The sequence below is a fragment of the Stegastes partitus genome, unplaced genomic scaffold, assembly GCF_000690725.1.
Source record: "Stegastes partitus isolate 25-593 unplaced genomic scaffold, Stegastes_partitus-1.0.2 Scaffold201, whole genome shotgun sequence".
In the NCBI taxonomy this organism is placed as follows: Eukaryota; Metazoa; Chordata; class Actinopteri; family Pomacentridae; genus Stegastes; species Stegastes partitus.
In genome coordinates, this window is record NW_007577932.1 from 549,738 (window position 1) to 562,162 (window position 12,425).

Consider the following 12,425-nt stretch of genomic DNA (forward strand, 5'->3'; position numbering starts at 1 on the left):
CCACCCAAGCATGACGTAGCCAATTAGGTTTATCAGCATGGTAAACATGTTCTGCTCGTGTTAGTCACTTCCTATTACTACACTATTCTCTAAATTGTAGTTAATCGCCCCCATGTGCCTGGTAATTTCTTCATCGTTTCGGCTGGAGCCTACCACAACGTTGCATCACGCGCCATCTTACGTTCTTCTGCCACTGAGTTGCAACCCCGCAGGCCAAGCAATTAGCTCGTGCGAAAAAGGCCCGTTTTGAACGAGCGCTGCACTAGTGTCTTTAATAATCCTGAATCCCTGCAGAGTCAAAGGAGGGAGACCTCAGGTATGGAAGACAGTACCCGTCGAAGTCTTATTAAGAGCTGATCCGTCTTTTATTAAGGGCTTTATTGTGAGATTTCCCTCTGGCACAGCAGTGCAAACTGACTGATATGCTCCACTGCAGAGGACCTGAAGACCCCTTGCGGATCTGGCTCCAATTAGAGGATGTTGGAGACTGTGACACCTCTGGCAGATTGTGAGGTTCCTTACGCTGAGTGAAAGCTGAGGAAGATGTGGAGTCAGAAGTTCACCGATGTGCAAACAGGTGTGACATGTTGTCGCTCATGTGACAACTCGATTTCTTCTTTCATATTATATGTGAGATATATGTGTGTGTGTGTGTGTAAAAAATAACGACAAGATAAAGAAAAAATCAATCCATTTGTTTTTGCGCTTGCAGTTTGCTACTGACAGTTATTTTGACTATTCAACATTCTGACCCAACAAAAACTGACTCAATGAAACCTTTGATTTGCAACATTAGAAAATGGTGAAAATGGTACAAGCTACGAATTTGAATTTGAGTTATTTTTATGCTTGTAAATGCCTCAGATAATTATGAAATATCAAAACATTTGCATGCACTAAGCCTACAAAGCCAAAAGCGGCAAAACAAGCTTATCTTTAAAGCTCAGCACAAAGGGCACGACACAAACAATTAATAATTTAGAGAAAATATAAATTAAATTAGCTGCACGTAGGAAACAATACGAGTCGAACCCCCTTGGTGTCTACCCAACTGTAGCCCTGTTGCTGTTCTCTGAATGAGAGCATCACTTTATGTCATGTCGAATCTGTAATTATTGAAAAATACGTCCCACAGCATTGCCTACAGGTTCAAAGTAAAAGTGAGGAGTGCTTCACTCACTTCTGTAATTTAAGGTGAGTTGGCTGCCAGTTCTGGTTTAAAAGGAATCCTGCATTTGTCATTCGTCTGGACTGAAGGTGCAGTCTGATAACATTTAACGAGTTGGTTCGTTAGCACCAACATTTCCCTGTTCCTGAGCACAAGGATCGGTCAGAGCCCTTTTGTTGGTTTCCTAGTTACAGATTACACATCCATTTTACACATCAAATGGACAGCTAGCAAACTGTGAGGAGACGTTCAACGCTGCTGGATTAGAATCACTGAGTTTACCTGAGTTGATTCCCTTTTCAAGCCTAGTTATGTTTGTTACCATATATTAAGTACAGTGTATTACTTTACTTACTTATCCCCATCTTCCCTAGTGGGAAATAGGGCCGTGACACGGTGGCGCCATTCTTTTTGGTTGTTCGCTAACTTCAACGCCTCACCCCAAGTCAGTCCCATCTCTAGCAGCTCTGCCTCGACTGTTCTTTGCCAGGTGGTTTTAGGCCGTCCAGGCTTCCCAACAGGGGTCCACCAAATTGATGTTTTCGAGATTCGTTCCTGCGCCATCCTAAGAACATGACCGAGCCACTTAGGACGCTGACGTTTAATTTCTTGAATGATGTTGTTGGAGCCCGTTTCACAGTACAGGTCTTCGTTTGATATTTTCTGAGGCCGACAGATACAACAAATCTTTCGTAGACACCCGTTGTGGAAAGCACTGATCTTATCCATGTCTGCCTTTACAACACGCCAGCTTTCTGATCCATAGAGGAGGACTGATTTTACGTTACTGTTGTATAGTTGTAGCTGTAGTACAGTGTATAGTGTAGGTTAATTAAAACCCCATCAAACTGTTACTCATCATTATCATAGATAATGAGGAGCTTAAGGGAAGCAGGAGATTTTTTTCAAGTCCTGAATATGCTAAAGAACTCTTGAAAGTTTATTGAAGAACACTGTAGTTGTCCATCCTTGCCAAACTGAGAAACCGTCCATCCCATGTCTGTGTATTATAATCAATTTCGCATTCTGCTTGTTTGCCTTTTTCAGCACCAAATCCTTATTCGTAAATCTCTAGTTTAAGGCATTTACATCCCATTATCATGATGAAAATACCCCCCATTTTAGTTCTCGTCCATCTTAGTTGTGTTTTGTGCATGAAACTTTCCAGGAAAAGGTCAACAGGTCTTTTAAAAAATAATGGATGACCTTTCTGGCCCTTTGAGCCTCCAGCAAAACGCTGACACTCACCAAACATGTTGCCAATATGCCCATTTCTCGTCAAAGGCCGCAGCTCATTCTTGCCCCAGGCGTAGCGCTTGTAGTTGTCCCAGGCAAACTTCATCATCTGCAGAATAAACAAGAGGGCAGACACAATACCAGTCAGTGGACTGACAGCAGCAGAGCAACACGTCTCCAAACCCGAGCGTAATTAAATCGGTATCGCTCAAGGCAAAGGGAATGATAGATATTGATCATGACTGGATTAAGGACAAGCATGCAATTATAACACATAAACAACAGTGCTAAACAATACCACTGACATTTCCCCTGCAGCTCCTCCTCCTCCAAATTAAAGATTGACTGATGTCAGTAGATGAAAGTGCAAGTAAACTTTCTCTGGTGTGGAAAAAAACAGAGTAAGATAGATGAAAAAAAGATGAAAAGCATCTCTGCTTGTAGTGACACACAGTTTTAATGAGCTTCAAACCAAGTAAGGTGAACTTGGTTTCATTTAATCCCATATATTCATTTATTAATTCTTATTTTTGTTTAGCTGTAAACTTAATCCTACAGTGACCAGACCTTCAAGAGACAACTTTAGCTCTATCTGTTGGAAGGAAGCAAATTTTTGTCAGCTAAAAGTCAAAATAGGGATGTTCCTAAAGACTCATTTTGTTCTTGATTAAACGAAAACTGTCAAAAAATTAGCTCAATTTCCCAATCAGGTCAAACACTGGCCATATAAATATGTGTGTAGCGATTCAAGAACCATTTGAAACTGGTCATAACGTTTCTCAATAACCATTTTATACCATTTTACAGCATATTAGCTTTATTTTTCTGGTATTAAAGAGAAAAAAAGTTAAAAGACATTTAAATTTACCCCCAATAGGATTATAAATGTATGTAAGAAATCCTTTAGCGATGTAGCGACGCTCCACTAAAACACAAAAGATTTTACCAAGAGGAAAATTTAGGGAAACAAGTTCGACAAACGTACTAAAATCTCTCAGCAGTCGATCCTTTAGTTTCTAGTGCCGTTTCTGCCTAAAGTAGTTTTGCACTGATTAAGCACCACTAGAGTCGCGCTGCTGCTGCTGCTGCTGTGATTAAAAGTAAGTGAAGTATTTGTGTGAAATTCTATAATTTCAGTCGCTATGCATAAATTTACATACAGTCTTTATGTCGGGGAACTATAATGTCATACATCGTAGTTCTGCACTGACGTTTCTCATTTAGAGCAGAGCAGCAGCGTTCCTGCGTGATTCACAGAGAGGATGTTTTCCTCCAACACTAATCAAACAGATGCATGTACTGCGCAACGCAAAATGCTCGAAAATAAATTGAAAACTAATTCCAGCTCAAAGTATACTCGAATCAAGAGCTACCAGCAATGACACGTTCATTACATCCGATTGTTCGGGACAATACGACAAAAATGAAGAAAGTGCCTCTGTGCGATCCGTCATGCGATGGGCCTCGATTTCATTTTCCCCCCTGAGTTTGGAACACGATGTCATCTTTATTATCAATATGACATGAGGCTCTTTGCTCTCCAGAGGTGGGCTCATATAAGCCTGTGGGAAATAGTCAACATGAATCCGATTACCTCTGACAAGGCCTCGAGCTGAAAATCCTCTCACCCCAAAAAAAAGCTCATTACAGACACCTCAAAGGATACGAAGCCATTTCACACGCCAAAAGCAACCACACAAATGGCAAACGTCCGTAATGTTCAGAAAACCTCGTGACTACAGGTCAGGGGAGCTTACATTTGATTACAGCTTCATTGTGAGCTCTTTCACTGGCAGTTTAATTTGTGACGCTCCATCGTTATTTACCGAAAACCGTTCGCAGACCAGGACAGAAAACACAGTCAGCATCAGTTGTTTTCCTGTTGTTGTTTTTTCTTTTTTCCAGATTGGCATGAAGTCTGACGACGCAGCATTTTTAAACACTTTTTTTTTTTCACATTTACACAAATAAATTCTGACACTGAGTGCAGCAGCAATCTCACCGAATGTGGAAAAACAAGCACACAATATGATTAAGGGAAACGGAAGCGATGAATCTCACGGTGGAAACACGCTCACAAAGGTAATCAGTTTCTTCAGAAAGTGTAGAAAGAACAAAAATAGCCAGAGCCCGACTCGCCGTGTCCCGAAAGAACGGTCTGCTTCACAGAATGAAAACCAGAAAATGTCTCAAGTTTTATTTGAAACTTATTCCATCTTTTATAATGCCGGCCTGTCTCTCTCTCTCCTCCAGTGGCTTTAACAGCCAAAGAACAAAAGTAATAGGAAAAAATGTTTGCACAAATCGTTGGATTTGGTAAATGTTAGAACTCCATGTCCCTCTCTGTTTCTTTTGAAAAATGCAAACTGTACGTCTTGGTGCAAAAAAAAAAAAAAAATCAAATGAACCTGCAAGGGAAGCAGGACTTTACGACCGTCATCAAATATATGTTGGGGAAAGTAGAAAACAGGCAGATGGTTTGCTGAAGCTGCATTACTGCAGGCACAGAAAATGTAAAATGGCAGCATTAATCAGCAACGCCTTGACTTTAAAAGATGCTAAAATAGAGGATTTAATGCACGTGGCGCTGCAAACCGATGTCATTTTTTTTTCAATCTATAAAATGCCAGAAAATGAATAAATCTGTCACTGCAGTCCGGCGCCCACAGCGACATCAACAGATAGCTTGTTCAATCCAGCTGACAAACGGGAAAAAAAAGGCAGAGCATCCCTAAATCTGACAAATAAAGCCAAATGAGGCATTTGTAATTTGATCATTGATTTCTTTAATTGCATCAGAATTCCCCTCAATCAGTCAACTGTCAGAGAAAAACTGCCATGACTCCTACAAAACAAAAGAAACGCTTTGCTGGGTTGTTGGTAAATTTATTCTCTATTGCAACGGGGAGGAAAAAAGGCAGAATCTGTCCAGGATCTCGCTCCCTCAAAGAGAAAAACAAGAGTGACAGCTTATTTAGAACATGACAGGGAACACAGAACTTCTTCTTCCAAAAAAAATGTTAAACTGACAGATCATTTCAGCACTAGTCTCGCTTTGCCAGCCCATTGTATATCACATAATGGTCTGGCTGCACCACACTATCATTCTGCTCTACAGGGAAGGAAAAAAGAGACGCTCTGGCTTGTTTGAATGTCTTAAAACTAATCACAGTCCTCGTGGGCCGGGCGAAGCAAAGGATGCGGCTTTGGTGTTCCCTCGAAAACAGTGATGGGTGGAATTGTTGTGATGGAACAGTTGCACACAGAGAGGGCAGCACTATGATTAAAATGGATAATTCACCCAAAATAAAAACTAGCATTGTGCCTCACTGTGCAATCCAAATCCTTGACTAACTTTACATTTTTAGCGTCGTACGTTGCTCGCCTGGAACTTGCTTTTCCGCTTAAAAAAGCAACATGCAGACCGCAGAAGGACAAAACCGATGGGTCGGACTATTTCAGCAAATAAGAAAACATGATTTCTAATTCTAAATCTACAATCCTACAGTTTCATTTAGCAAAGCGACGCGGACACAACACAAGCAAGGATCTAGCCAGGAGGAAACAATCTAGATAAGTGCCGTAGAACAAATTCAAGTGCGGTAGGGCGTTGATGCCAACAGCAGGCTGTGTGGGAGGTAAAAGGATTTTTGTTTGTTTGTTTTCAAATCTATAAAAGTCTCCTATTGACTTGATTGACATGAATTATTTAAATATTGAATTAAATCGTCAATTAATTGCTAATCTATGACATTGCCAGAAAAAATGTATAAAAAATCAGCCCCACAAACATGAAAATCTACATATTTTGGTTTAATATATTAAATTCAGTTAATGATTTAATATCTGTTGCCTCGCAGCAAGAAGGTCGCCGGTTCGTGTCCCGGTGAGGACATCCGGAATCTTTCTACGTGGAGTCTCCATGTTCTCCCCGTGCAGCGTGGGTTCTCTCCGGGTTCTCCAGCTCCCTCCCACACAGTCCAAAAACATGTTGAGGTTCATTGGTGATTCTAAATTGTACGTAGGTGTGAATGTGAGTGTGCTTGGTTGTCTGTCTCTAAGTGTAGCCCTGTGATAGACTGGTCACCTATCCAGGGTGTCCCCTACCTTCACCCTGAGTCAGCTGGGATAGACTCCAGCCCCCCACGACCCTGGTGAGGATTAAGTGGTGTATAGATAATGGACAATGATTTAATATATTAACTTGAATGTTTTGGTTTTTATTGTGCCGGTTAGACAAAAACACGAGGAACTGTCATGGGCACTCCCCACTATTAATCAAAACCAAAAAATATCTAAAAAAAGAAAAAATAAATAAAAATCAGCAGATTAATGGATGAGAAATAGCCACGAGCTGTCATAACCAACAAAGGGATTCCCATGGTCTTACTACACATCAACTCTTTGTTTGCCCGAATTATCAGCACAACTCAGCCGGTTTCGCTTCCAGCTGCGACACACTGAAGATGTTTCATTCCACTGGAGGGAAACAGATATTTCTGCTATTGTATTTCACATTTCTGCTGTTGTGCGCCGCTGAGGGGCCAAAGTGTGGGAGGACTGAGGTCACGCAGCCGTAGGATTGCTGGTGTGAGAACCCATCGCCGCAGCACACACAGCGCTAATCAATAGCTTCGGTCGCAGCCAAAGCACGGTCCCCCGAAGCTGTTTCTCCAAGAGAGGAATTGGATGAATGATTCATTTCCAGGGGCGCGCAAAGCAGACACAGACATGATCTGACAGCACTCTGACCGTTCTTTGGTTAAACTAATTGGCTGGTTGCTGGGCAGAAGAGATCAATAACTGAATGCAGAGCCAGTGATTAAAATGAATCAGGGATCTACGGTGCCAATATCGAGACCGGAAGTCAGAGGTCGTGCGTTGCCGGCCGCACGCTCGAGGATGGTCGCGCGGCATCAGCCGGATCATGGACGATGTTGCGTAAGGGATCACATTTACCCCGCATAACCTCAACGTGGGGTTATTAAAACACCTAAGAAACTTTCATCATATCTTACAAAAATATAGGAAGAATATAAACTTTCTTTTTTCTGATTTTAATCTGAAGAAACTGGACACCTGGACATAGTGTAGCTTCAAACACTCAAACCACAGAAGGGTAAAGTTAACAATCCTTAAAAGGCTCGACTTGCCTCTTCAAGTGGAAGTTAACTTTTAAGACCACAGACTAGGAAACCACAAAAATCTACTCCTATGTTGTATATCATCTGACCTTGCTTTGTTAAACGTGCCTTTTGCCTTTTGTACACTCCAAGGTGGGAGTAATTCTCCAGCTCTTAGTCTTTCTGTTGGATCCTTATCTGCTACCTGCATAGGTGCCTATTTGCACACATTCACAGTGACTGGGAGGCGGCTGATATGTAAATGTGTGAGTCATTTGTGAGAAGCCCCGAAAGAATAAGTGGAAAAGGGATTTCAATCGGCTGTTGTTAGTACGAGGTCGAGGATCTAAAGGTGGCAGCTAGTTGGTCACTTTCAAACCACTTTGTTAAATTTGGACAGACAGGTTCTGGCCGGCGAAGCCACAACGAGGGCCTTTTAAAGCCCTCTTTCATACGTCACTGCAAAAATGAGATCTGTCCAACAAGGTCCCTGTTTAACAACTTCAAAAGATGACGCAGAGTAAAAGAACCATCTGGCACACAGTAGAGACAATCTGAGCCGAGGTTTCTCTGAGGCAATGATGTAAAAAAAAAAAAGAGAGATAACAAGCTATTTCTAAACCGCAAGCACGGTTACAGAGAAAGAGACGGTATAATGAGATGGTGCCAGAGGGGTAGGTCTGAATCTGAAGTTTAGATTAAGTGATAAGTCCTCTGAATGGTAGCGCTGAGCTAATATTTTAATAATCGGACCAACGGCGATCCATGCTAACTGCAAACAAAATGAAATTACTGCCATAACCATCAGCATGGGGGTTTTCCCGTGGATTTATTCCCAAAGAATATTTCACTGTGGGTTTTAGGACTGATGGCGACCACCTGCTGCTGAGATAAAAACCCTTCCCGCTCTGTGTTTCCTCTGCTGGACACAGGTTCTTTGGATCTTTGGCTTGGCATTGAAATGGCTTTTTTACTCATTTTTTCTCCAGAAGCTGCACCAGCAACTTTCCATACAAGAAAATGTCTCTTACAGACGTAGAGAATGATTATTAATGAACAGTGTGGGCTGCACCACCAGTGAAGATCACCACATTGGTTCATTGTGAGCATGATACTGGCAGCTGGGCTCGGACTCAGTGGCCCCCCCACATGGCTCAGGAGAGGCAAGTATACAGATTAACTGGTGGGCTGAACAGTTTGTAGCTCATTCTGGACAACTAATTAGAGCAGATCTTCTGCTTAAGGCACAGCAACAGTCCTCATCCCCCCCTGATATCTCCACTTCCTGTAGCAGCGTGGGTTTCTTCAAAGAACATCGCTATGGGAATTCATAGCCGCACTTTAATTGTGACAAAATATAGCAAATGTTTTACACCAAAAAGATGTATATCAGTAAAAAGATATATGCGGCATATCAGCTACATGTGATACACAAAGTCTAGAAAAGTCCAGTTAAGTTGTAAAAACAAAGTGGCAGCATGTAAAGAGATCAGGAAGTTTGGATTGTTGGATCGTATGTATGTGCAGACAGAAAATCATTAAGGTGTCACATTCGTAATGTTATTTAAATCCACACTTTTACTACAACTGCAGCAAATATCAAGACCTGAGCTTGAACTTGCTCATTAGGCTGCAGGGCTTTACATAGTCTTCAGGGAAAAGGAGACAACCGTGAACCAGAGCAACAAATAGTCCAAATAGCGATCGCAAATAGCTTAAGATGTGAGAGAAAAAGATACTAAAAACAGATACAAAAATAAAGATGCCCTCAGGAAACAAGCGCAGAGTTTCTTGTGTTTTACAACCTTGAACAGAGCTTCGGAGCTCGGCGGTAATACGGTGTGGCAAACTACATCCAGGGTCAGGGGATGAGTCCCAGCGTAACTGCCCGTGTACGTATTTGTGGTAGCGTCTGGCACTTTGGATGAATCAGAATCAGAAAGACTTTATTGATCCCCCAGGGGAAACTGCTTTCAGTTGCAGATGAGAGCATCCATCAAGCAGCATGCAATGTGAGATCATAAGCGTCTCTCTATACATAGAAATTTCAAAGCTTGGTTGATCATATTTCTGCTTCCATGGCTAACTTGTAGCTCTGACTTCACCAAACTCCACCAGCTTTTACCAGCATGTTTTTTTTTAATAAGATAAGATAAGATAAGATATGCCTTTATTAATCTCACGGTGGAGAAATTCACATCGTTGACAGCAGCTTTCAACAGACGTACACAGATACGACACAGGAAAAAACAAAAAATAAAAAATGTACATATAAATATCAGAATATCAGAAATCCACTCCAGAGCAACAGAACATAACCGTACTGAGGGAGGAGAAAACATTGATTCAAATCTTTTGCACATTTGGAGAAACACAAAAAGACTATTAGATGCCAAGGTTAGTGGTTGTCTAAAAAAAAAAAAACTCGACCACTGCGTGCAAGGCAGTCGTTCAGAGACCACTTACCTTAATCATACTAGTCCACACCTGACAGCCGTCACATTACATCTGATAACAGGGTTGAATGAAAGGATCTGTCACTGGCACTATGCTTTCAGCCAGTCAATCCAGGCTCTCAGTTACACACAAACTTGAGTGACTACATTTTTATTGGTTTTACTCAGGCGCCCTCAAAGTAGGGTAAGATGATATATCTCGAAAAATTTATACTAACGCCATTAAAGTTGTGCACAACCAGCAAGAACCGGAACAAAGAGAGAGGAATAGCAGAGGATGCTGATGTTCATGTGTTGATTGATGAACCGAAGCTTCAAAACAGGTGAAGAACAATAGCAGGGATCTAATGGGGATCTGTGTACAAGCTGACTGTAGGTTTTTCAAATGTAAACATGGAAGCACTAGTTTCAACCACAGCGGCCACAATATCCTGCAAAAGACCAACTGGGATTATTTCAGACTACAAGGACAAGAGTCTTATCTCATAAATATACATAAAGCATCTCTGAAAATGCTTCTGACACTCCCAACCCGGACGTTTTGTAATGCAGTTGTTATATTTGGCTCCACAAGCGAGGCATCCCTTTAATCTGAGGAGGGTTTCTGCGGATCACGGATAATAAATCACCCGAGCGCCCTGGCATGTCAGCTCCGAGTCACTGCTGCGTTAACGAGGTGCTGTGTCATCACCTGAAACCAACAGAACCTTTGGCAGAGAAAACACAGCATCAGCTTTCCCTCCATTGTTTCCCTCCCTGAACTTCCCACCTTAACTTGCACGTCCTCTCCTCTCACACTTCCTCCTGCCTCCAGCGTTGGACTTGCTCGGGCAGCAGAGCCATTTCCTGCCTATTAAAGCCACACTCGTGGCGAGCAGCGACAGAGCCTCGTAGGTCTCCGAAGGCCAGCGAGGCCGTCCTGAGTCAGCACAACACCCAAGTCAATTACGAGCAAGTCCCAAAACAAAAGCCGGAGTCGGACAACCAGTCAGCACTGAGCTGCAGATCATTCATGCGTGGAATTAATGAATGTCTGGGATCAGCATCATCCAGCCATACCTATTAGAGATGTTTTTAAAACAGCTGAATAATACTGCAAGCAGAGCAGAAAAGATTGTGCAAAACATTACTTATTATCTAAAAAAAATGAAGCTCATGTTTTGTTGCAGTGTAAATGTTAACAGGAGCCACAGTATGGAAAGAAACTATACACCAACGCCATAACAGCTTTCTGATTAGAGTATGTCTGCACAGTGTTTGTAATTAACAATAATTGAGTTGGCAAGCCTTGGTACACTCAGAAATGCTTATACCCAGCTGCAAGACACATCATTTCAGCAAATCACTGTTACAACTGATGAGGACACCTGGATCTGAGATGCAAGGTTTAGATGTGAGAGAACTAGCTTTCATGGTGTCTGTCCGATATGATTTCCCCTTTTTTTTTTTCTTCCCCCTGAATAAATTTATAGAACATACACAACGTTGTTAATTACAAGCAGAACCTTTACTCTACTTCAATTTGAATCAATGTTAAATGCTCCGTCTTGTTTACACAACATGTTCGCATATGTACTTGCGCGCATCCCTCTTTTCTCTGGCAGGTGTCCTCACCGGCTCTCTCCAAAACAGATGATTAGGAGAGATATGTGGCCTGTGCCAAGTCTTCTCCTGAGCATCTCACCGGTGGGCTGAGAGTTTCAATGCGCCATGAAAGATTCATGCCAAAAGAGGGAGAATCGCCACAAGGAGCCCATTAAAATGTCTGGACTCAGGTCTTGAATTGTTGGAGAGGTAAAACTGGGGTATTAACGGGCCTAAACGCTCCCGGTAGAACCCACTGATGACGAGCAATGAGATGAAAAATCCAAATGTGACTTTATAACGACGGTCATCGTCAAAATCAAGATCACATTGAGAACTTCATCCCGTGTGAACCTTGAGATGACCCTCCACCCCTCTATGTCAGCAGTCTGCAACGAATGCAAATGTACTGGTCCACCCAATAATCAACTGAAAAACAAGCTGGTGCTGAGAATGCAAACGTCTAACACTGAACAGGGGATTGTGAGTGCTGTTAATGACAGGAACTCATCTGATATAGAATAGAATAGAATAGAATAGAACAGAACTTTATTGATCCCTTTGGTGGGATATAGGTGATATATATATATGTATATATAAATATACAATACATATCAATATCATTATATATCAATATACAAATTATATATATTTGGTGATATAGGGGATCTACGGAGCCCGTCTGGTGACATCGATAAGAAATAAAAATAACTCGTTCCCACGCATTAGTAAATAGTGGCCACGAGTTATTAAAGCGTGGGAACAACATAATTATCACACGGTGCTTCATCACAAGAGAAATGAAATGAAATGAAATGAAAAATACTTTATTTATCCCAGAAGGGAAATTCAATCTTG

The 12,425-nt window shown here is 41.7% G+C and overlaps 1 protein-coding gene across 2 annotated transcripts in view; it reads right to left on the bottom strand.

Moving 5' to 3' along the window:
* LOC103356458 (mannosyl-oligosaccharide 1,2-alpha-mannosidase IA) overlaps positions 1 to 12,425 on the bottom strand; it is a 212,763-nt gene that overhangs the window by 122,318 nt on the left and 78,020 nt on the right. For both annotated transcript variants that reach the window (XM_008280600.1, XM_008280601.1), the window contains exon 2: positions 2,417 to 2,513. In XM_008280600.1, coding sequence (XP_008278822.1) covers positions 2,417 to 2,513 — 97 coding nt within the window. The remainder of the gene's footprint in view (positions 1 to 2,416; positions 2,514 to 12,425) is intronic.